At 37.1% G+C, this 26,552-nt stretch overlaps 1 protein-coding gene across 7 annotated transcripts in view; it reads left to right on the top strand.

The window, feature by feature from the left end:
* The window catches only part of BRWD3 (bromodomain and WD repeat domain containing 3), a 137,328-nt gene that overhangs the window by 13,557 nt on the left and 97,219 nt on the right, over positions 1–26,552 (top strand). For 3 of the 7 annotated variants that reach the window (XM_016943270.3, XM_016943269.4, XM_016943274.4), the window contains exons 5-6: positions 2,686–2,836; positions 4,510–4,608. The exons of 3 other annotated variants lie outside the window; for them this stretch is intronic. In XM_016943270.3, the coding sequence (XP_016798759.1) occupies positions 2,686–2,836; positions 4,510–4,608 (250 nt within the window). Of the gene's footprint in view, positions 1–2,685; positions 2,837–4,509; positions 4,609–5,085; positions 5,188–26,552 lie in introns of those variants that run through there. One more of the 7 variants, XM_054676682.2, reaches the window with a different exon arrangement.

The raw sequence follows: 26,552 nt of genomic DNA, 5'->3' as shown, positions 1-26,552 counted from the left end.
ATTTTTCCTCCAGGAATTCTTACAATAACATTGATTAGGTTGGGCGCGGTGGCTCATGCCTGTAATCCCAGCACTTTGGGAGGCTGAGGCGGGTGGATCACGAGGTCAGGAGTTCGAGACCAGCCTGGCCAACATGGTGAAACCCCGTCTCTACTAAAAATACAGAAATTAGCTGGACATGGTGGCTTGCGCCTGTAATCCCAGCTACTCGGGAGGCTGAGGCAGGAGAATGACTTGAACCCAGGAGGCGGAGGTTGCAGTGAGCCGAGATCGCACCACTGCATTATAGTCTGGGCGACAGAGCGAGACTCCGACTCAAAAAAAAAAAAAACAAAAACATTGATTATAGTTAGACTTTATTTTGATTTTTATTCATTTATTCAACAAATATTTATTTAGTCCTGCTTTATGCCCAACACTTTTTTGGATGCAAGGAATACATCATTGAAAAAAACACACAAAATATCTTCTCTCATGGTGATCACCAGAGATGCGTTAGAAAATTATTCTTTTGTGTTTATTGTTGTTCTTTGTTTTTGGAGACAGGGTCACCCACGGGCTGGAGTGCAGTGACATGAACACAGTTCACTGCAGCCTTGACCTCGTGGGCTCAAGCAATCCTCCCACTGCAGTCTCCCGAGTAGCTGGGACTACAGGCGTGCCACCATGCCTGGCTAATATTTTTTGTTGTTGTTCTTTTTTTTTTCACTTATTTTCATTCAGAACCATAATTTTTACATTTTTTGTAGGGATGAGATCTCGCTATGTTGCCCAGGCTGATCTCGAACTGCAGGGCTCAAGTGATTCTCCTACCTTTGCCTCCCAAAGTGCTGGGATTACAGGCATGAGCCACCGTTCCCAGCCTATTGTTCTTGATTGACCTGGTGGTAATAGTATTGATGTGTGTCCTATTCAATGGCATATATATACACACATATATATGTATATGTATACATACATATACATATATACACATACATGTATAGATACACATAGGTATCTATACATATACACATACATATACATGTATATATACATATGTGTATATACCACTGAATATACACACATATATGTATATATGTGTGTATATATACACGTGTGTGTGTGTATATATATACACAATTATAGCACTTATAAAAATTGACATTGTAGCCAGAAGTAGATTTTAGGACCTGTTTCAAGATGAGGATGTAGACGTTCACTTTATCTAAAGGTTTTTAATATTCTGGTTTTTCTTTTTATTGTTTTAACAATTAAGTATTTATGAAACACCTCAGGGATTTGTACATTAGCTTAGATTAAAAATGCAACACGATTTTTGTTGTTTTATAGTTTCATTCTTATCTATATATGGTATCTAATGTCCAGAATTTTACTTGTTTTTTTAAAAACAAGTTTTTGTTTCAAGGAATTTTGGCTACATAGCTGAGTTATTTAAAGCATAGTATTTATAACATTGTTAGTTTTATACCCTTTTGGAAACAAGTTAACTTTAATAGGAAAAACAGTTTTGCTTTATTGGTTGTGGGTTTGGTGCAAGTAATACCTTTCACTTGTATTCTTATCATTTGTATAGAATCTAGGTCTTCTGATTTTGGATCAGTTCGTCACTACTGAATGACTCAAGTAATAGAGAGTTTACTCATCACCTGTGTGCTTTTTTGATTTTGGCATGTTAGTTGCTTTGTAACACTTATTTCATAAGATTAACAGCTAAGCAAATGACTTGATCAAGACATTTAAATGTATATTAGAGTGCCATGCCATGTAAATGTTGTCATATCATTTAAATGTGCTGATTTTGTGACTGTTTCTTAAATTTGGTCAATTATTAAATATTTAAAAATTTCTCTTCCTGATTCCATATGTATATGGAATATATATATGGAAAATATATATCTATACACATACATATAGAGATATATATATTTTTTTTTATTTATTTTTATTTTTTTGAGTCGAGGTCTCTCTCGTTCTCCCAGGCTGGAGTGTGGTGGTGCAATCTCAGCTCACTGCAACCTCTGCCTCTGGGGCTCGAGTGATCCTTTCACCTCAACCTCCCGAATAGCTGAGACTAGAGGTGCAGCCACCATACCCAGCTAATTTTTGTATTTTTTGTAGAGATGGGGTTTTATTGTGTGGCCCAGGCTGGTATCAAACTCCTGGGCTCAAGCCATCCGCCTGCCTCGGCCTCTAAAAGTGCTGGGATTATCTGCCTGAGCTACTGCACCCGGCTCTGATTCCATATTTTATTTATTTTTATTTTTTTTATTTCTTTTTTTGAGTCAGAGTCTCGCTGTATTGCCCAGACGGGAGTACAGTGGCACAATCTTGGCTCACTGCAACCTCCACCTCCTGGGTTCAAGTGATTCTCCTGCCTCAGCCTCCTGAGTAACTGGGATTACAGGCGTGCAGCACCACGCCTGGCTAATTTTGTATTTTTAGTAGAGATGGGGTTTCACCATGTTGGCCAGGCTGGTCTCGAATTTCTGACCTCAAGTGATCTACCTGCCTCAGCCTCCCAAAGTTTTGGGATTACAGGCGTGAGCCATCGCGCCCAGGCCTGATTCCATATTTTAAAACTGTACTTTGCTCTATAATGAATGGAACAATTTAGTAGTGGAATAGATTTATATTTTTAAACCAAATAAATGTTTTTCCTGTGTTTTATTTATACTTTTTTAGGTGGCAGCAAATGCACACATTCCTCCAGACTACCTCCTTAAAATTTGTGAGAGAATTGGTCCTTTACTAGATAAAGAGATCCCTCAGAGTGTTCCTGGGGTACAGACATTATTAGGTGTTGGTCGGCAGTCTCTGCTACGGGATGCCAAAGGTGAGATTTTCAGAATTTAGGACTGTGATATCAGAGGAAGGAGTGGAGTGTAGCTTATTTTTAGATTGAGTAAATGTTCCCATGCTTTTCTAAATACTAGTTTTTCTTATCTTGCCAATGTTGTTTTTGTTTTCTTAGTGTACAAGTAAATTTTTAGAGACCTCAAAAGGAGTCCTTTTGTGTAAAAGTGAATATATATAGGTAAAGAATATAAAATACCTTTGTAATCATGGAATAGAGATCTCAAAAGATTCCTGCTTTGATTAATACAGTATAAATACTTACAATATTCTTTCATTATAATGTTCTTACTCTTTATTAGTTTTGATAATGTCATCCTAATGATATTGTACTTTTCGTAACAGGTAAATCAAAATTATATATACAATTTTAATATTTGAACATATTTAAGCAAAAATATCAACCCATCAGTAATTTTTTTTTTTTTTTTTTTTTTTTGAGACAGAATCTTGCTCTGTCACCAGGCTGGAGTGCAGTGGCGCGATCTCGGCTCACCGCAACCTCTGCCTCCCAGGTTCAAGCAATTCTCCTGCCTCAGCCTCCTGAGTAGCTGGGACTACAGGCGCGTGCCACCTTGCCCAGCTAATTTTTGTATTTTTAGTACAGACAGGGTTTCACCATGTTGGCCAGGATGGTCTCGATCTCTTGACCTCGTGATCCGCCTGCCTCAGCCTCCCAAAGTGCTGGGATTACAGGCGTAAACCACTGCGCCGGGCCTCAGTAATTGTTAAATAAGCTTTTCTACTCAGCTGATTTTCAGTGTTTTACAGATTTTTCCCAAGTTTTACCTGGAACCTCCATATATGTCAAACATATAAAGTGGTATTTGATAAACATAAAAATGTAAAATTAGGCATTAAAGATGCCTATTGGAGTAATAAATACTTAAGGTATAGCAGCCCATTTATTTCTATGTTTTGTTTAATTAGCATACTATTTTTAAAAATCCTAATTCTCCAAGATAAATAGTTGTGTAATGATACCAGATTTTAAGCATCTCATTTTATAATTTAAGGAAATTCTTAATTGAGTTTATTTGGAAACTTTCAAGAGAGCTTTTGGGTTTTTGTTTTAAAGCCAAGTTATTAGTAATATTTAATATTTCCTTACATTTTTTGACTTAAACATGAAAGAGAAAAAAACACAGCTATTTATAATCAGTTACCATCTGATATGCAGTGCTGTTATCTGTTATGACACAACTGGCAAGTATTTCATAATACGAATATGTACCCAAGTATAAATATGCCTGAATTTTCCCTGGCATACTTGTGCTATAGTTATATCCTTGCTTATACGGTTTTATATGAATAGACGTGTAAGCCTAAAGATCAAGAAGAACTGATGTAAACTTTAAAGCTTATTAATCTGTGACATATTTATATAAGATTCAAATATGTGCATTAAAAAAGCTTTAGTTCAAGACTAGCTTAGAAATAAAATATCCAGATGATATGTTAAGGTGTTGGGTGGTTACCAGTTATAAATTTAGTTTATAACATGTTCAAATATATGCCTATTATTTTCATTTTGGTTTAATAATTAAAAATGTATTCCAACAAATGAAATTAAAATCAGACATTTGCTTCTGAGACATGGTTAAAAAAAAAAAACTGCTCTATTCCTTAGCAACCTTTGTTCTTTTTATATAGACTGTAAGAGTACACTATGGAATGGGTCTGCTTTTGCGGCTCTGCATAGAGGCAGACCTCCAGAACTACCTGTAAATTATGTGAAACCTCCAAATGTGGGTGAGTAATATACCTGTGTGTTATAAACAGATTGTTGATTCTTTCCTTCCTGAACTCATTAGGAAGACAAAAATAGGTACCAAAATTAAATTGGAAGCATAAACAAACTGTTTACATTCCTGAGGAGTTTCATGGCTAGTCCAGATTTTTTAAACATTTTTACTTAAAGCAAATACAATGTTTTATAAAAGGTGATCTTTGTTTTCTTTATTTCATTTCATTTCACTTCTTTCTTAGCAGAAACTTCTTTTTTAATATAGTATAGACGTTTTTAGCCATATGGTTGTCTATTTACATGTCTATGTGCTGAGTTTCCCAAACAAAAGTACATTATTTATATGTGTTGTTTTCCAAAATTATAATGATGTTATACATTTTTATATGTCTGTATTAAGACAAAAAGTCACCTTTCTTGGTTCCAGTTTAATGAAATTCACGTCTCATTCAAATTATTCTTGGGACATCTCTGGCCAGACCATTATGAAGAAATACTAGTAGTGGTTCCCAAAGAGATCTAGATACAAAACTATTTATATTAAAGTTCGCCCTCACAAAGTATGTGCAAAACCAAGGTGCTGGGTGAGTAATTGCTCCTCTGCTCCATTACTTTCTCGCTCTTCTAAAAAATTACATTATTTTATATATAGTGCCTACAGAATATGCCTATAATTTGAAAGGGATGAATTTCAGATAGAAAAATATGAATACTTTTTTAAAAGGAATACTTCTTATACATTAAGCTTATGTAGTTTAGCCTCAGAGGTTAAGTAAATTGAAGTTAGAAATATTTTTTAAGATATATTTAGACAAAATCATTGATTAGACATACATAGGACTTATTCAGGGAAATTGGATACTCTGAAGTATATTGCTAAAAATACTTTTCCATAGCTTGGATGTTACTTGGAAAAGTTGAGTCTCATTGAACATGGTATTGCTAACTTTTTTTTTTTTCAAGAGTTGTTTGTTTATCCACCAGAATTTTCCAGTGTTCACTTTGCCTTAAAGCTTTAGTCATAATTAATATATTGAATTAACTTTTGTTATTCATGCATTTACTTATTTTCAAAATACAGTATTTTTAGCTATACTGTCAACATTATTTTGTAGTGTGTTATGCTTCATGGGTCACATGTGAAATGCTGAAGAGCAACCATTACAATATTAGGTTTACAGGCTTTCTTTATCCCTTCTTCCCTTCTCTCGCTTTTTTTTTCTTTTAACTAAGCATATACTTTCAAACTTCTGCTGGTTTTGTAAAATAAACTCTTTACACTGATTTGAATCTGTTTGTTATTCTTTTAGTAATTGCTTAGGAATTGTCATGGCCCTGGCATTGATGTTTTTAAATTCATTTTAAATCTGGCATGTTATTTGGGGAGGAGCTTTTAGAACAGAGGCAATTCGATCATGATGTATTTTCATGAGTACCTGGTACTCAAGATGCTTAAGTTTAAGTTATTTAGAATTCAAAGCCTGACAAAAACTCACTAAGATGGATATGAAATCTTTCCAGTTTGTGATTTGAGGCAGTTTTCTCTTTGTGGGTCATAGTTCTCTATAGCTACTTTCAAACCAATCAGTTTTATAGGTTGCCAATCTAAACAAAATTTAATCATGAAGGTATATCTTTTTTTTTTTTTTTTTTTTTTTTTTTTGAGACAGAGTCTCACTGTTGTCTCTTGTCACTCAGGCTAGAGTGCATCGGCACAATCTCTGCTCACTGCAACCTCCCCCCTCCCTCGTTCAAGCGATTCTTCTGCCTCAGCCCCTGAGTAGCTGGGATTACAGGCATGCACCACCACATCCGACTAATTTTTGTATTTTGTATTTTTAGTAGAGATGGGGCTTCATCATGATGGCCAGGCTGGTCTTGAACTCCTGGCCTCAACTGATCCACCTGCCTTGGTCTCCCAGAGTGCTGGGATTATGGGTGTGAGCCACCACGCCTGCCTGGTATATCCTCTTGAAAGTTCTGTTGAATCTTAGAACTATAAAGAATTGACACTGTTTTTCGGAAAAAAAAAAAAAAAGGAGTTTCATGGTCAAGTAAATGTGGCAAACAGCTTTTTAAAAATGGGGAAAAGTTAAATGAATGGTGGACTTTTCGTAGCTTTTCATATGTTAAAATGCATTGCTCACCTTATAGGGAGCATTTCCCAAGTAATTTAAGCATGGAGGCCAGGCGGGGTGGCTCACGCCTGTAATCCCAGCACTTTGGGAGGCCGAGGCGGGTGGATCACGAGGTCAGGAGATCGAGACCATCCTGGCTAACATGGTGAAACCCCGTCTCTACTAAAAAATACGAAAAATTAGCTGGGCGTGGTGGCATGCGCCTGTAGTCCCAGCTACTGGGGAGGCTGAGGCAGGAGAATGGCGTGAACCTGGGAGGCGGAGCTTGCAGTGAACCGAGATCGCGCCACTGCACTCCAGCCTGGGCGACAGAGCGAGACTCCGTCTCAAAAAAAAAAAAAAAAAAAATTAAGCATGGAAACTCTTTCCAGAATATCTATTAAGATCCTGGAAACAGATCTAAAGATCCTGTAAGTTCCTGGGAACAGATTTGGGGAACTTGGTTGTAAACCCTTCTGTTTGCAGCAGAGAAACCCAAAGCTCAGAGAAGTTATTTGATTGGCCTAAGTTACATTGCTTGTCTTCTAAATAGACTATCTGTCATATTCATGGTCAGATGTCACCATATTTTCTTGGTATGACAGATTTATACCTAGAGAGCTCCAAAGATAGAGTATTAGCCATGGTACTTTTTTTAAGTCAACCGTATTAGGATATTATTGACATAAAAGGCTGTCTTTTTAAGTGTGCAGTTCAATAAGTTTTGACAAATTGTATACATTTTTGTGTAACCACCACCACAATAAAAATATGGAACATTTTTATCAGCCTCAGTATCGTTTGCTCAACCCCTGGAAACCACTAATCTTTCTGTGACTGACTATACTTCATGTTATTTAAAATGTCATCTAAATTAAATTGGGTAGTAAGTAGCCTTTTATGTCTGTCTGATTTCACTTAGACCAGTGCTTTTGAAATTCATGCATGTCATTTCATGTGTCAGTAGTTCATTTCTTTTTATTACCAAGTAGCATTCCATTCTATGAATTTACCATAATCTGTTCAATAATTTTGCCTATTATGGATAAAGCTATTATAAATATTCATGTACAGGTCTTTGCATGAATATCTTTCTTCATTTCTTTGGGTAAATAGGTAGTACAGTTGTTGGATCATATGTTAAATACAACTTTAACTTTATAAGAAACTGCCGAACTGTTGTGAAAGTAGCTATTATATGTTGTATTCCCATCAGCAATATATGAGATTTCTAGTTGTCCCACATTCTCACCAGCTTCTGATACTGTCAGTTGGTATCTTTTCATGTGCATATTTGCCAGTCTGTAGATCTTTAGTGAAGTATTCACCCATTTTTAAAATTGAGTTGTTTGCGTTTTTTTATTATTGAGTTTTGAGAGTTCTTTATATATTTTGGGTACAAATCCTTTGTATTTTGCAAATATTTTCTCTCAATGTGCAGTTGTCTCCTCCCCTCCCCTATCTTTTTAAATTGAGATGGGGTCTAGCTTTGTTGCCCAGGCTGGTCTCAAACTCCTGGGCTGAAGCAATCACCTGCCTCGGCCTCCCCCTGGGATTACAAGCATGAGCCACTGTCCCTGGCCCTATTTTATTACCAGTGTCTTTATTTATTTATTTAATTTTGAGACAGAGTCTCGCTCTGTCACCCAGGCTGGAGTGCAGTGGCGCAGTCTCGGCTCACTGCAAGCTCCGCCTCCTGGGTTCACGCCATTCTCCTGCCTCAGCCTCCCGAGTAGCTGGGACTACAAGCGCCCGCCACCACGCCCAGCTAATTTTTTGTATTTTTAGTAGAGACAGGGTTTCACCGTGTTAGTCAGGATGGTCTCGATCTCCTGACCTCATGATCCGCCTGCCTCGGCCTCCCAAAGTGCTGGGATTACAGGCGTGAGCCACCGCGCCCGGCCTACCAGTGTCTTTCAAAGAACAGAAATTTTTGCTGAAGTCTAATTTATCAGTTTTGTCTTTAAGATTGTACTTTTTGTGTTCAAATAAATCTTTGCCTAACTCATGCTCACAGAGATTTTCTCTTATATTCTAGAAGTTTTATAGTTTTGTTGTATATTTAGATTTTTGATCATTTTAATTTTTATATCAGGTGTGTGGTTTAGATTGAATTCATTTTTTTTTTTTTTTTGCATATGGGTGTCTAATTCCAGTATCATTTGTTGAAAAGGCCATCCTTTTCCCCATTGGATTATCGTGGCACATTTGTCAAAAAGCATTTAACCATGTATGTATGAGTCTTTCTGGACTCTGTGCTATCTGAGTCTTCCAACTTTGCTCTCGTTTTCAAAAAATTGTTTTGGTTTTTCTGTTCCTTAGCATTTCCACCTAAATTTTAGAATCAGCTTCTCAATTTCCCCAAAAAGAAGGTACTGGGTTTTTGCTTGGGATTGCACTGAATGTATAGAGACATTTTAGAATAACTGACATCTTCACAGCATTGAGCCTTCTAATCCAGGAACGTAGTATAGCTCTTTATTTTTGTAAATCTTTAATTTCTCATAGCAGCGTTTTGTAGTTTTCAGTGTTCAGGTCTTAACACATCTATTGTGAAAATTTTCCCTAAGGATTTTATGGTTTTTATATAGTTTTAATTTGTATTTTTAAGATTTTTGATTTTCAGTTTGTTGCTAGTAGATAGAAATGTTTTTTTTTTCTTTTTGTTTTGTTTTGTTTTTCTGTATATTGACCTCAGTACATTTACTTACTAGATTTAATGACTTTTTTCCCTTGAGATTCTTTGGGATTCTTTATATAGATAACCCTGTTGTCTGCAAATAAAGACAGGTTTACTTTTTCCTTTCTGATTTTGTGTGCCTTCTATTTCTTTTTCTTAAATTATTGAGCTGCTAGTGCCTTTACTACAATGGTGGATTAGGCCGGGCATGGTGGATTAGGCTGGGCGCTGTGGCTTACACCTGTAATTCCAGCACTTTGGGAGGCCAGGACGGGCACATCAGGTCAGGAGTTTGAGACCAGGTTGGCTAACATGGTGAAACCCCCTCTCTACTAAAAATATAAAAATTAGCTTGGCTTGGTGGTGCATGCCTGTAATCCTAGCTACTTGGGAGGCTGAGGCAGGAGAATCACTTGAACCTCGGAGGTGGAGGTCGCTGTGAGCCAAAATTGCACGACTGACTGCATTCCAGCCTGGGCAACAGAGCAAGACTCCATATATATATATATATATAGGCAAATTAAAAGGGTGAGAGTGTACAGGTTTGCCTTGTACCTGATCATAGGGTGAAAACAGATCATCTTTCACCATTAAGTATAATGATAAATGCCCTTTTTTCAGTTTGAGGATGTTCCCTTCTCTTGCCACTATGCATAGAATTTGTATAATAAATGGACATGTCCCTCTTTTCATTCTGCCCATTATATTTGGAATTATATCAGTAATTTTTCAGGGCATATTTTAACTGGTATTTTATATAAAACAGTGCTACCCAGTAGAACCTTCTGTGACGATGGAGATGATTGCAACTGAGAAATTAAATATTTATTTTATTTAATTTTAAGTAATTTGACATTCAGCAACCACATGTGGCTAGTGGCCACTATATTGGATAGTGTGGATCTAGAGTAATATGGGAACAGGTAAGCTACTCTGGATAGGTGCATAATTTGATAATTAATTTACTTATTTTACAAATTTGATTTTCTTTTTTCTTCTTTTGAGACAGAGTCTTGCACTGTCGCACAGGCTGGAGTGCAGTGGCACTATCTTGGCTCACTGCAACCCCCGCTTCTGGGTTCAAGTGATTCTCCTGCCTCAACCTCCCAAGTAACTGGGATTACAGGCTCCTGCCACCATGCCTGGCTAACTTTTTTGTGTTTTTAGTAGAGACAGGGTTTTGCCATGTTGGCTAGGCTGGTCTCAAACTCCAGATCCCAGGTCATCTGCCTGCCTTGGCCTCCCAAAGTGCTAGGATTATACGTGTGAACTACTGCACCTGGCCTGATTTTTAAGTTTCCTATTTTTATCCTTAGAAACTACTTTTAGCTGTTCATATCTTGATTTTAGCGACTCACTTTAAAGATTGAATTGTGCCAGTTCTTTTCTATGAAAGTTTTACAACAGACTTTGGCCAAAAACAATAAAATTCTGACCTTATCTGGACTTTGCATTATGTTGGAGTATTTATTCAAATGTTTCCGTCGTTCGTATAGTTAATCAAAAAAGTTATTTAGTAGCTTAATGAAATGAAGGTAAGGGAGCATAAGGAAGGAATTTGAGAGTTAATTCCCAGATTCTATTCTCCACACTAACTACTGTAACACTTTAAAATACATGTGTACTTACATTTACCATGGGTGAATTTCTAGATTTCTTATGGCAAAAGCAAAAATATCTGTGATATTTACATTATTTTAGTTCTAAGTGCCAGTCATGCCATTTCATTAGCTGTATGCTTGACTAATCAAATTGGTTTTGTATTGTACCAAAATTAAATCAGAAGAAGAAAATTGAGCTAAATTCAAAATAGTGTTAATACTTAATGCCACTCAAGGAAATTCTGAGGCATATGTAATTAATATTTGTGGTATTGTTTGAGGTCTTACACTATCACCTATTACTATTTCTTCATCATTTTAAAGATTAATATTCATTTTAGGAACTTTGCCATAGTTACACTAGAATTTGAAGTTAAAATTTCACACAGACAGTTCTGCTGCTGAGCTGGCTTGTGAGTACAGAAGTAGTTTTAAAAGTATGTTTTAGTTCAACCATGGTGGAAGACTGTGATGATTCCTCAAGGTTCTAGAACCAGAAATACCATTTGACCCAGCAATCCCATTTCTGGGTATATACCCGAAGGAATACAAATCATTCTATTTTAAAAATACAGGCACACATATGTTTATTGCAGCACTATTCACAATAGCAAAGACATGGAACCAACCCAAATGCCCATCAATGATAGGCAGGATAAAGAAAAGGTACATATACACCATGGAATACTATGCAGCCATATAAAAGGAATGGGATCACGTCCTTTGCAGGGACATGGATGAAGCTGGAAGCTTATCATCCTCAGCAAACTAACACAGGAACAGAAAACCAAACACTGCATGTTCTCACTCAAGTGGGAGCTGAAAAATGAGAACATACGGACACAGGGTGGGGGAACAACACACACCAGGGCCTCTTGTGGGGGTGAGGGAAGGGAAAGCATCTGGAGAAATAGCTAATGCATGTGGGACTCAATACCTAGGTGACGGGTTAAGTGCAGCAAACCACCATGGTACATATTTACCTATGTAACAAACCTGCACGTTCTGCACATGTATCCCAGAACTTAAAATAAAAAAAAGTGTGTTTAATGTTTATTTGAAGAACTAGTATTGTTGATACTATCCATCATGGTAACAATTTTAGGAATTTTCCTAATTATCATAATCTAAACAGTTTTTATAAAATTACCTAGAAATCGTAGCAGGATGGCTCATTCATTTGAGACTGATAATCAATTTCTAGTTTTTATAGGTACATAGTAGATGTGTATATTTGTTGGGTATGTGAGATATTTTGTACAGGGATACAATGTGTAATAATCACCTGAAGGTAAATGAGGTGCCCATCACCTCAAACATTTAGCCTTTCTTTGTGTTATACAGACATTCCAATTATATTTTTAGTTATTTAAAAATGTACAATAAATTATTCTTGACTCTAATCACCCTGTTGTACTATCAAATACTAGATCTTACTCATTCTATCTAACTATATTTTTTTATGCATTAACCATCCCCACTTCCCCCCTCTTTCCCACTATCCTTCCCAGCCTCTGGTAACCATCATTCTGCTATTTCCATGAGTTTAATTGTTTTAATTTTTAGCTCCTACAAATGAGTGAGAACATGTAAAGTTTGTCTTTCTGTGCTTGGCTTATTTCACTTAATATAACGTTCTCCAGTTCTATCCATGTTGTTATAAATGACAGGATCTCATTCTTTTTTATGTCTGAATAGTATTCCATTGTATATAAATACCACATTTTCTTTGTCTAGTTGTCTGGTGTTGGATACTTAGGTTACTTCAAAATCTTGGCTACTGTGAATAGTACTGCAATAGACATGGGAGTGCAGATATCTCTTCAATATACTGTTTTGCTTTCTTTTGGGTATATACCTAGCAGTAGGATCACTGAATTATATGGTAGTCCTATTTTTAGTTCTTTGAGGAGCTTCCATACTGTTAACCGTAGTGGCTATACTGATTTACATTTCCACCAAGAGTGTACAAGGGTTCCCTTTTCTCCAAAACCTCACCAGCATTTATTCTTGCATGCCTTTTGGATTTTTTTTTTTTTTTAGACAGGGTCTCACTCTGTCACCCAGGCTGGAGTGCAGTGGTGCGATCTCATCTCACTGCAACCTCTGCCTCCCGGGTTCAAGTGATTCTTTCACCTCAGCCTCCTGGTAGCTGGGGCTACAGGTGTGCACTACTATGCCTGGCTAATTTTTGTATTTTTTGGTAGAGATGGGGTTTCACCATGTTGGCCAGGCTGGTCTTAGATTCCTGACCTCAGGTGATTTGCCTGCCTCTGCCTCCCAAAGTGCTGGAATTACAGGCATGAGCCACTGCACCCGGCCCTCATAGTTTTGATTTGCATTTCTCTGATGATCCATGATGTTGAGCACCTTTTCATATGCCTGTTTGCCATTTGTATATTTTCTTTTGAGAAATGTCTATTCAGATCTTTTGCCCATTTTTAAATTGGATTATTAGATTTTTTTTTTTTTCTATTGAGTTGTTTGAGCTCCTTTTACATTCTGGTTATTTTTATTTATTTATTTATTTTTAAATAGGGTCTTGCCTTATTCTGTCATCGAGGTTGGAGTGCACTGGTTCAACCATAGCTCACTGCAGCCACGAACTCCTAGTGAGCTTCCTGCCTCGGCTTCCTGATTAGCTGGAACTATAAGCATGCACCACCACTTCTGGATAATTAAAATATATATATTTTTGTAGAGATAGGGTCTCACTGTGTTACCCAGTCTGGTTTCAAACTCCTGGCCTCAAGTGATCCTCCCACCTCTGCCTCCCAAAAGTATTGGAATTACAGGCGTGAGTCACTGTGCCTGGCTATATTCTGGTTATTGATCCTTTGTCAGATGAATACTTTGTAAATATTTTTTCTCATTCTTTGGGTTGTCTTTTCATTTTGTTGATTGTTTCCTTTGTTGTGCACAAACTTTTTTTGCTGTGGTTGCCTGTGCTTTTGGGGTATTAGTCAAGAAATCAGAAATCCTTACCCAGTCCAATGTCCTGGAGAGTTTCACCGATGTTTTCTTTTAGTGGTTTCATAGGTTGAGGTCTTAAATTTAAGTCTTCAACCCATTTTGATTTGATTCTTGTATATGGCGAGAGATAGGGGGTCTCATTTCATTCTTCTGCATATGGGTATCCAATTTTCCTAGCACCATTTATTGAAGAGATTGTCCTTTTTCCAATATGTGTTCTTGGGACCTTTGTTGAAAATCAGTTCACTTAAGACATATGGATTTATTTCTCAGTTCTCTAATCTGTTCCATTGGCCTATGTTTCTGTTTTTATGCCAGTACCATACTGTTTTTGGGTACAATAGCCCTGTAGTATAATTTGAAGTCAGGTAAGTGATTTCTCCAGTTTTATTATTTTTGCTCAGGATGGTGTCATCTATTCTGGGTCTTTTGTGGTTCCATATACATTTTAGGGTTATTTCTTCTATTTCTGTGAAGAATGTCATTGGTATTTTGATCGGGATTGCGTTGAATCTGTAGATTACTTTGAGTAGAATGGACATTTTAACAATAATGATTCTTATAATTCATGAATATGGAATATCTTTCCTTTTTTTGTATCTTCTTCAATTTCTTTCATCAGTGTTTTATAGTTTTCATTGTAGAGATCTTTCGCTTCTTTGGTTAGGTTTATTCCTAGGTATTTTATTTTATTTATAGCTATACTAAATGGGATTACTTTCTTGATTTCCTTTTCATATTGTGCTCTGTTGGCATATAGAAATGCTACTGATTTTTGTATGCATGCTTATATTTCTAAACTGAGGCAAGGGTATGATGCAAATAAGACTGTATTTTTAAACATTTTTTTCCCGAGGAAATCTCAACTGCACGACCCCTACTATGCCCCAGTTCAGCAGGAAGCAGTTAGAGCAGTCATCGGCCAACCTCCCCAACAGCACTTGGGTTTTCTTGTTGAGAGAGGGGACTGAGAGACAGGACTAGCTGGATTTCCCAGGCCGACTAAGAATCCCTAAGCCTAGCTGGGAAGGTGACCACATCCACCTTTAAACAAGGGGCTTGCAACTTAGCTCACACGCGACCAATCAGGTAGTAAAAATAGCTCACTCAAATCCTAATTAGGCATAAACAGAAGATAAAGAAATAGCCACTCATCTATCGCCTGAGAGCACAGGGGGAGGGACAGTGATCGGGATATACCCAGGCATTCGAGCCAGCAACAGCAACCCCCTTTGGGTCCCCTCCCATTTTATGGGAGCTCTGTTTTCACTCTATTAAATCTTGCAACTGCAAAAAAAAAAATTTTGTTTTTTATCTTTAGTACAATTGGCATATAGCAATATCCTGTAATTTATATAGTAAGCTTGTAATTTACACTGTATACAGCTCAGGACCCTTGCATTAATTCTAAAGCCAAATTAATATTTACGTGTTGCTCTAAGCTTTTATTTAGCATTGATTGACTCTTGACTTATTGGCCATTGTGTCGTTATATGTCACTCTTCATGCCAGAATTCACTTGGAGGTGAGGAATCTATCTCTTGTTTATATGTAAATGTAAATGGAAAGAAAGTAGTCTAATTTAAACTGTTTATCTGGCTGAGGTGACTGGGTTTCTGCCAGGAATATTTGTCACCCTCTCTAATTTTATGTAGTTCCTATATCTTGCCTATGTATCATACTTTTGCTAGGTTTTGCTTTTTGTGGCCTGCCTCACTCTACTTACCACCTTCCTCCTCTTTGTACTCTCATAATTGTGCCTGAAGTGAGTTGCTTCTGAAGCCATTACTTTTATATACCTGGAGAAGATCAAGAGATTCTTGTCACACCTGCAAGTAATTAAACTGGAATATAAACTCCATCTTTTGTATTTTCCACATTGTAAGTGCTCACTAAATATTAAATAGATGGAAGTGCTATGATTGTTGCCACATGGAAACTGAAGTATCCTTTTAAGATGTGTTTATGGTTTTATATAGCCTATATGTGTTTCTAGCCCCTTATATCCATTTCTGAAATCAGTATTGTAGTAATATTAGGATTAATAATTTAGTATCTTTTTAAAAAATGAAACAGATTTTATCATATGAGGGCTTATTTTATTATATAAAATATAATGAAAAAAGTATTTTCTCCATTTAATCCTAGTATGAACATGTTTTTTCTTTCCTCATTATTATTCCTTTAGATTTTTCTTTCAGTATACACCAAAGTATTAATCTTTTGATATTTGTTCTATATGTTTAACTCAGTACTTTATAGAGATAGAACTTTATGCTTCACAAAGGGAAGAGGTAAAACAGTGCCAGGTTTGTTTAGTTGGAGGAAAAGGCAGTCTGAAACTTCTGTGTATATTAACCAAATTAAGTTAAAAAGTTTAGGAGAGGATTTAAAAAAAATAAAGATTTGGGATGTTTATCATTCCAAATTATATAAGTGAACTTTGCAGAAAGCCTGAAAGGAATTGTAAATAATATTTCTTTGCCATATTTCACTTAATATTACCCTAGCAAAAAGATGTTCAATGGCCATGAATATGAATATCAATAGCCTGTAGAACTTATTAGTGTTATTTAAGTTTTACTGTGGATTAGTGTTATGAGATGTGATTGGCATCAACTTTGGAGACTGTATACTTTTACTATTGCTGGTTAAGGTTTTAGAGACATAATTTGATCCATAGAATCAAATCCATGAAAGAAGTAATTCTATACCTTTGTAATTTTACTAGAATTATCACATTTTATTCATATTCATTTTTGTCGCTTTTGTGGCTTCTTTCAAGATTTTAGTCTATATTAATCTGTTTAGTTGTTGGAGTTTTTTTAGGAAACCCCCAACGAAGCTTCACCAAAAACTAGCTGGGACTACAGGCATGTACCGCCATGCCTGGCTAATTTTTTTATTTTTTTTGTAGAGACAGGGTTGCCCAGGCTGGTCTCGAACTTCTGGCCTCAAGAGATCTGCTTTGCTTCCCAAAGTGTTGGGATTACAGGCATGAACCGCTCCACCTGGCCACTTTCCAGTGTTTTTGGCAGTATTTTCTTAGTCTATTATTGTCCTCTCTACTTAATAGAAACTAATATGCTTACTACACTTTAACCAATCAGAGGATTGCATACATTCTATTTTCTTTCTTTTTTTTTTGAGACAGAATTTCTCCCTTGTTGCCCAGGCTGGAGTGCAGTGGCACAATCTTGACTCACTGCAACCTCCACCTCCTGGGTTCAAGCGATTCTCCTGCCTTAGCCTCCTGAGTAGCTGGGATTGCAGGCATGCGCCACCACGCCCAGCTAATTTTTTGTATTTTTAGTAGAGATGGGGTTTCACCATGTTGACCAAGCTGGTCTTGAACTCCTGACCTCAGTTGATTCACCTGCCTCGGCCTTCCAAAGTGCTGGGATTGCAGGCATGAGCCACCGTGCCCGACCACGTTCTGTTTTCTAATTAAATTGTTTGTTTTTGAGATGGAGTCTTGCTCTGTTGCCCTGGCTGGAGTGCAATGGCACCATCTTGGCTGACTGCAAACTCCACCTCCCAGGTTCAAGCAATTCTCATGCCTCAACCTGCCAAGTAGCTGGGATTACAGATGTGCACCACCACGCTCAGCTAATTTTTGTGTTTTTAGTAGAGACAGGGTGTCACCATGTTGGCTGGGCTGGTCTCAAACTCCTGACCTCAAGTGATCCACCTGCCTTGGCCTCTCAAAGTGCTGGAATGACAGGTGTGAGCCACCGTGCCTGGCCAAATTTTTTAAAAATAAAACTAATGTTGACCAGGTTTTTTTTTGTAAAAGAGAAAATACGAATCCAAGGTTATTTTAGCTCTGCTTAATTACGTACAGCTTGTTTTCTGAAAAACTCTTTGTATTTGAAGATTAGGATATTGATGATGATAGGTATGGTACAAGAAGCCTGATCTATGAACAGTAGTCCTTTCTGCCCTATGTCTGTACAGCTTTAAGACTATATTTGGTCAGTAGTTATTGGCTGAGCCTTGTACTATTTTTGATTCAGTCTTAGTCTTTTGCTGAAGGCACTCCTCTCCTTGCTTCATCCCCCACTGCACCTCCATATTCTTGACTTAAAATTGAGGTAGATGTGCAGCTACTGTTTCTTAGAAGTTTAAAACTTTGTCTTGAAGTTGGTTACAGGATTTTCTTAATCTTATAAGCATCATATTTGAACATTATTTTGGTAATAATGTTTTTGTCCTAGCCCCCAAAATTCTGGCCTACTAAAGTTGGATTGAGATTATTATTCTTTAAAATAGCTAGATTTTCTATTTTCCAAAGACTTGGTAACAAGGCACTTTTCAACTCTTGAGTTTTTTAAAGCTTAAAACACAATAAGATCTTATTTCTTACCTTGTAGTAGCTGAAATGTGGCTACTATGTTTATGAAGTTAGCTTGACCTATGGCCAAAATAATTTGGTTTCTCTTTCAATGCCATTTATTGAAAAATTGGAAACAATCTATTTTTATATAATTTATATTAAAATTTAAAACTTAGGCTATGTGTGATGGCTGAAGCCTGTCATCTAGCACTTTGGGAGGCCTAGGATGGAGGACCCATTTAGCCCAGGAATTTAAGACCAGCCTGGGCAACAAAGTGGGATCCCACCTCTAACCAAAAAATAAAAAACTAAAAAAATTAGAAAATTACATAAGGATTTCATATATACTATGTATAACTTTAATGATTGCAGGTAACAGATAAAATTGCCCAAGAGTTATGTTATTCATTTGTATTAAAAAAATCAAAGGCCGGCCATGGTGGCTCGTGCCTGTAATCCCAACAGTTTGGGAGCCAGTGCTGGAGGATCACTTGAGCCCGGGAGTTCGAGACTAGCCTGGGCAGCATGGTGAGACCCTGTCTCTACAAAAATTAAACAATAAAAAATTAGCCAGGTGTGGTGCTGTGTGCCTATAGTCCCAGCTACTTAGGAGTCTGAGGCAGTAGGATCACTTGAGCCAAGGAGGTTGAGGCTGCAGTGAGCTGTGTTCATGCCATTGCACTCCAGTCAGGGTGACAGAGTGAGACCCTGTCTCAAAAAAAAAAAAAAAAAAATAATACCACCAATTTGTATACTTCTAGTTTTATCTGAACTTGGTGCCAATTTGATGATAAACTCTTTCCCAGCAGATATGATAGTTACCTGGCTTTGGTTAAGTCCTATATCTCTTAGCATTATTGATCAGAATATTTCCTGTGATAATAAACAGAATTCAGTGAGTTACTCATCTTTCTTGGGAGTAAAATTCTGTCGTGGTTAGTGATTTTCTGGTTTAGGCTCAGGAGGTTTTTCGGGGGGGGGGTCTTAAGAGTGCTTTTCTTGATAGGAAACTGCTGAATCTGTACGATAATTCAAAATGCATTTTTTTTTTGTTTAAGCATAATCAACTAAGGACCACTAAGAATTAGCCTGTAGTCTGAGAAAATCAGATGTATTTATGTATAGTGAGCGAGTAAACTCCCAAGTAACAATGAAAGGCCTCTGGATAAGAGGGATGAGGGAAGTACTTTTTGTAAAGTTTGGTTTACATTAAAGTATTCTGAGGAGGGTCTGATGGAAGCCAGGATCAGTTCTGGATTGGTAGCTGTTAACTGAGGCAAATTGGAACAAGTGGGAATTAACTACGGATCGGGTACCATCATGAAGCAAGGACAGTTTAGGAACTGGGTATCTCCCTCTGGTAATAAGTGAAAATAGCAAAGCGGGTCCGGGGACATTGTTGGTAAGAAAGCAGTAATCACTCAAGAAGGAGTCTTCATGATATTTTACAACTGCCACATGACCTTGGGAAAAACAATGTTTCCTGTTAATTTTGCAGCTGGTTTTATCTATGTCTGTCCTCCCAAGCCTGATTAATTGCATGGTTGCTTTTTTCTTTTTTCAGTCCTAGCTGATATTCACTCTTTCAGTCCTGGATAGATTTTGACTCTTTAACATGTAGTCTTATAAATACTTCAAAAGCAGTGGTCAATATATAACATTTTGTTATTAATTTTACTTAAGGACTTTCCTGAATGTTCTTAGTCTGTTGAGTTGAAAATCCTTTATTTTAGCCTAGAAACATTTTTTCTGACATCGGTTTGAAGTTTCATGCCTGTGTGAAATAGTTGTAATACAAACATTTTTTTTCTAATGTAAATAATGACTGGACTAGTTAGTGGTCTAATAACTCTGATGTGACCATCTTGGAATACTCTTTGGATCTTGATGAGCTTTTCAGTAGAACCAAATTTAGTTGAAGCCAGAGCCTTTGCTAATGGTGTTGTCTCTCAGGTGGAGGTAAGATCGAGGGATATTATGTATAATTTTTGCTGTTAAATTATTTCTTATTGCAGGCTCACAGCAGATTACATTTTGTAAAATGTCATTAAATAGACAACATTGAAAAGTGGGAAGACTATTAAACTAGAATCAGGAGACCTAGATTGAGCCTCTGCTATTTTTTGACTCTGTGATGTTAGGCAGCACACTTAGTTTCTTTGGGCCTTAATTTCTTTATTTACAAAGGGAAGAAACTTGCCTTCAAATCTCACAAGACTACTGTGAACTCAAATGAGATGTCTGTGAGTACTTTATAAGCTTTAAAATGTTATGAAAATATAATTTGTAATTATGGTATTGGATCACAGATGCTGATAATATTGGTAATGATAATAGTGACTCAGATTAAAAATTCAGTGTTTGTGTTATCTTTATGAAAAGACTATGTAGCTCATATGCAACGATACTGGGACTCTAATATCCAAACTTAAGTATTAGACCTAAGTGCTTTGACTTCAAATCTAGTGCTCTTTGCACAAAAGTATCCTGCCAAAGTAAAAGGTGTTTTTTAGTTGTCATGATAGAACCTCTTGTCAGCTATTTTAAGTGTTCTGCAATCTTTACAATACACATATTTGCTGTCACTTTCCCAAGTAGTTTCCATCCTCTTATTTCTGTTACAATCATAGGTTTGTATGTGTTTTAAATAAGACATGAGATAATATGATAGGAATTGGTAAAAAGCCATCATTTTATTCAATATACTCTCGACCCCAATTGTGTCAAGTAAAGCCCCTTGAAAAATAAGTAGTGGTTTTATTAAGAGGAGAATACCCTGTTTGACATAACAAAGGCTTAGAGTTTGTGATGGGAGTTGAGACTGGAAAGGGAGGTAGGGGCCCAATTATTCTACATCCTCTATGCCAGGAGTCTGCAAATTTTTTGTGTAAAGGGCCAGATAGTAAATGTTTTTGGCTTTCTGGAACATTTGGTCTCAGTTGCAATTACTCAACTCTGTTGCTGTGAAAACAGCCATAGATAATATGTAAATGAATGAGCATGGCTGTTTTCCAATAAAATTGCATGTACAAAAAGATGGTGGGTTACATTTGGTCCATGGTCCTTAGTTTGCCAGCCCCTGGTCTACATGAATAATGAGTTTAGATTTTATCCTATTGATAATTGAGGAATCATTGGATGTTTTTGAATAGGAAAATCATATGATGAGAATTTTATTTTGAAAAGGTAACACATAGAGTATAGGATAAACTGGAGAGGAGAGAAACTGGAGAGGCAGGTAGGGAAACCAGAGGCAAGACTGTTACTATAGATATAGACAGAAAATGAATGTGGAGATGGCAGTGATAGAAATGGAGGTAATTGGATTGATTCAAGCAAGATTTTGGAGGTGGGATTAATAATACAGTTTGGTTGGATACAGGACATAGAAGAGGAAGAATAAAAAATAATCTGTTAGTCCCAAAGTTGAGGAAAGGGAGATTATAGAAAACTTGTGATTGAAGGCTAATAAACTTGATTTGGGAAATCTTCCTTTATGACACATCCAGGTAAGATGGGATGGTTGTCCATTAGGTAGTTGAAAATGTAGGCCTGGAGCTAAGGTTGAAAATAGAGGTTACAGATAAGGATTGGCAGTAATTCGTATGTGAGTAGGTAAGATCACTCAGGGACTGTGAGGATGGAGAAGAGAGACCTGGATAGAATCTGAAGGAACCTGGAAGAAAATTAGCTGGGCATGGTGGCACGCAGCTGTAGTCCCAGAAACTCGGGAAGCTGAGGTAAGATCTGTGGAGCTCAAGAGGTTGAGGCTGCAGTGAGCCAATGTGCCAGTACACTGCAGCCTGGGTGACAGAGCAAGATCCTGTCTCAAAAAAAATAAAAAATAAAAAAATAAAAAAATAAAAAAAATAAAAAAAATCTGAAGGAACCATCAGCATTTCAATAAAGGTGGGTCAGGATAGAACAAAAATATATATGAGAAACTAAGAAGGCAAGGTATAGAGAGGCAGGGGGAATCAGAAATGATATCTTGCAAGTCATAAGAGAATTACAGAGTTGATTAACATTTCCTATAGAACTTACTCTATGGCATTTATATTTATCAATGGTGTTAGAAGGTTGAATGATAATATTACTTAACTTTCTAGAAGTAAGTTTTATTCGATTCAGCAAATACGTGAACACCAAATATATGTAAAGCATTTTCCAAAGTGTTCAGGGCAGTTGTTGCTGTGAAGGAATTTACTCTTTGGAGAAGGTTAGGCAGATGCCAGAATGTGATTGTAGTACAGGACTTAAACTAAGTGATTTAAGGGAAGTACAAAGTGTAATGGGCATTACAAGAAGGAGAGATGAAACGGATTAAGAAAAACATGGGAAGACTTCAAGGAATAAATGACCTTTGAGATAACTTTGAAGGGTTCATTGTAACTTGAGAAATGGAGCATTCCAGGTGAGAAGATACCTGCATAGGACAGAGGAGGAGACCCGTCTATTTCAAGTGGAGAATGTATGCCCTGGAAGAGTAGGAATTATGGTTGGATATTAATACCTGAGTGCCTATCCAAGGGACTGAGCTAGCTTAGTTAGCTTAGTGCTGATAGTTACACATTAATCCTTATTTTCAAATGCTTAAAATCTTAAATCAGAAATATGTAACTAATATAAGATATACCATAGTAAGGGCTAGAACTGAAGCAGGAGAGTTCATGTTTAGCTGACGTGATTGAGAAAGATTTCATGAAAAAGCATGCAATTTTAGCCTATGCCTCCAAGAATAAAAAGGATATTGATAGGTTGAAATGACAGAGGTGGGCATAAGGCTAAAGGAATAGCAGAAACAAAGGTGCTGAGGTTGCCCACCGGGAGATATTTGGCTTAAGACTCAGGAAATTGCTTGTGGTCATGTCAGATATCCTCAGTTTTACTTGTACTCATTTATGTATATATCTATGTTGCATGCTAAGTTCTGTACACTTTTAGTACTTGCGTATCCACTAACACAGTCAAGATAAAGAAGTTTTAAGTCCGCAAGGATTCATGATGTTACTCTTTTATAACCACATTGGCTTCCCTCCTGCGTGACTCCCCTACCCCATCTTGTCAATCACTAATCTGTATTACATTTCTATAGTTCTGTCATTTCAAGAAAAGTTCTATCAATGGAATTATACACTATGTAACTTTCTCTTGCTCAGCATAATTTCCTGATCATTCATCTTATTTGTTGCAAGTGTCAGTATTCATTCCTTTTCATTGCTGAGTGATATTCTGTGGTATGGATGTCCCACAGTTTGTTTGGCCATTCACCAATTGAAGGACATCTGGGATGATTCCAGTTTTTGGCTATTATAAATAAAGCTGCTATGAACGTTTATGTAAGGGTTATTTGTGAACACCAACTTTCATTTTTCTGGGATAAATGCCCAAGTTTGTAATTGGGGATCATATGGTAATTGAATGTTTTGTGGCTTTTTTTGTTTCTTAGAGTTTTATTATTAATTTCTGTTCTTAATTACTTTCTTCAGGATCATTTATTATTTTTTTAAATTATACTTTAAGTTCTAGGGTACATGTGCACAACGTGCAGGTTTGTTACATACGTATACATGGGCCATGTTGGTTTGCTGCACCCATAAACTCGTCATTTACATTAGGTATTTCTCCTAATGCTATCCCTCCCCCTGGCCCCCACCCGACGACAGGCCCCAGGGTGTGATGTTTCCCGCCCTGTGTCCAAGTGTTCTCATTGTTCAATTCCCACCTATGAGTGAGAACATGCGGTGTTCGGTTTTCTGTCCTTATGATAGTTTGCTCAGAATGATGGTTTCCAACTGTATCCATGTCCCTGCAAAAGACATGAACTCATACTTTTTTATGGCTGCATAGTATTCTATGGTATATATGTGCCACATTTTCTTAATCTGGTCTATCATTGATGGACATTTGGGTTGATTCCAAGTCTTTGCTATTGTGAATAGTGCCGCAATAAACATACGTGTGCGTGTGTCTTTATAGTAGCATGATTTATAATCCTTTGCGTATATACCCAGTAATGGGATTGCTGGGTTAAATGGTATTTCTAGTTCCAGATCGTTGAGGAATCGCCACACTGTCTTCCAGAATGGTTGAACTAGTTTACACTCCCACCAACAGTGTAAAAGCGTTCCTATTTCTCCACATCCTCTCCAGCATCTGTTGTTTCCTGACTTATTAATGTTCGCCATTCTAACTGGTGTGAGATGGTATCTCACTGTGGTTTTGATTTGCATTTCTCTGATGGCCAGTGATGATGAGCATTTTTTCATGTGTCTCTTGGCTGCATAAATGTCTTCTTTTGAGAAGTGTCTGTTCATATCCTTTGCCCGCTTTTTGATGGGGTTGTTTGTTTTTCTCTTGTAAATTTGTTTGAGTTCTTCGTTGATTCTGGATATTAGCCCTTTGTCAGATGGGTAGGTTGCAAAAATGTTCTCCCATTCTGTAGGTTGCCTGTTCACTCTGATGGTAGTTTCTTTTGCTGTGCAGAAGCTCTTTAGTTTAATTAGATCCCATTTGTCAATTTTGGCTTTTGTTGCCATTGCTTTTGGTGTTTTAGTCATGAAGTTTCAGCTTTCTACATATGGCTAGCCAGTTTTCCCAGCACCATTTATTAAACAGGGAATCCTTTCCCCATTTCATGTTTTTGTCAGATTTGTCAAAGATCAGATGGTTGTAGATGTGCGGTGTTATTTCTGAGGGCTCTGTTCTGTTCCATTGGTCTATATATCTGTTTTGGTACCAGTACTATGCTGTTCTGGTTACTGTAGCCTTGTAGTATAGTTTGAAGTCAGGTAGTGTGATGCCTCCAGCTTTGTTCTTTTTGCTTAGGATTGTCTTGGCATTGCGGGCTCTTTTTTGGTTCTGTGTGAACTTTAAAGTAGTTTTTTCCAATTCTGTGAAGAAAGTTATTGGTAGGTTGATGGGGATGGCATTGAATCTATAAATTACCTTGGGCAGTATGGCCATTTTCACGATACTGATTCTTCGTATTCATGAGCATGGAATGTTCTTTCATTTGTTTGTGTCCTACTTTATTTCGCTGAGCAGTGGTTTGTAGTTCTCCTAGAAGAGGTCCTTCACATCCATTATAAGTTGGATTCCTAGGTATTTTATTCTCTTTGTAGCAATTGTAAATGGGAGTTCACTCATGATTTGGCTCTCTGTTTGTCTGTTATTGGTGTATAGGGATGCTTGTGATTTTTGCACATTGATTTTGTATCCTGAGACTTTGCTGAAGTTGCTTATCAGCTTCAGGAGATTTTGGGCTGAGACAGTGGGGTTTTCTAAATACACAGTCATGTCATCTGCAAACAGGGACAATTTGACTTCCTCTTTTCCTAATCGAATACCCTTTATTTCTTTCTCTTGCCTGATTGCCCTGGCCAGAACTTCCAACACTATGGTGAATAGGAGTGGTGAGAGAGGGCATCCCTGTCTTGTCCCAGTTTTCAAAGGGAATGCCTCCAGTTTTTGCCCATTCAGTATGATATTGGCTGTGGGTTTGTCATAAGTAGCTTGTATTGTTTTGAAATATGTTCGAGCAGTACCTAGTTTATTGAGAGTTTTTAGCATGAAGGGCTGTCAAATTTTGTCAAAGGCCTTTTCTGCATCTGTTGAGATAATCATGTGGTTTTTGTCTTTGGTTCTGTTTATATGCTGGATTATGTTTATTGATTTGCGTATGCTGAACCAGCCTTGCATCCTAGGGATAAAGCCAACTTTATTGTGGTGTATAAGCTTTTTGAAGTGCTGCTGGATTCGGTTTGCCAGTATTTTATTGAGGATTTTCACTTCGATGTTCATCAGGGATATTGGTCTAAAATTCTCTTTTTTTGTTGTGTCTCTGCCAGGCTTTGGTATCAAGCTGATGTTGGCCTCATAAAATGAGTTGGGGAGGATTCCCTCTTTTCCTATTGATTGGACTAGTTTCAGAAGGAATGGTACCAGCTCCTCTTAGTACCTCTGGTAGAATTTGGCTGTGAATCTATCTGGTCCTGGACTTTTTTTGGTTGGTAGGCTATTAATTATTGCCTCAATTTTAGAGCCTGTTAGTGGTCTATTCAGGGATTCAAGTTCTTCCTGGTTTAGTCTTGGGAGGGTGTATGTGTCTAGGAATTTATCCATTTCTTCTAGATTTTCTAGTTTATTTGCATAGAGGTGTTTACTGTATTCTCTGATGGTAGTTTGTATTTCTGTGGGATCAGTGGTGATATCCCCTTTATCATTTTTTATTGCGTCTATT

Source organism: Pan troglodytes, chromosome X, assembly GCF_028858775.2.
Source record: "Pan troglodytes isolate AG18354 chromosome X, NHGRI_mPanTro3-v2.0_pri, whole genome shotgun sequence".
NCBI classification, from domain to species: Eukaryota; Metazoa; Chordata; class Mammalia; order Primates; family Hominidae; genus Pan; species Pan troglodytes.
Note: the sequence above shows the minus strand (reverse complement) of the source record. Positions and strands in the feature narration are given on the sequence as shown.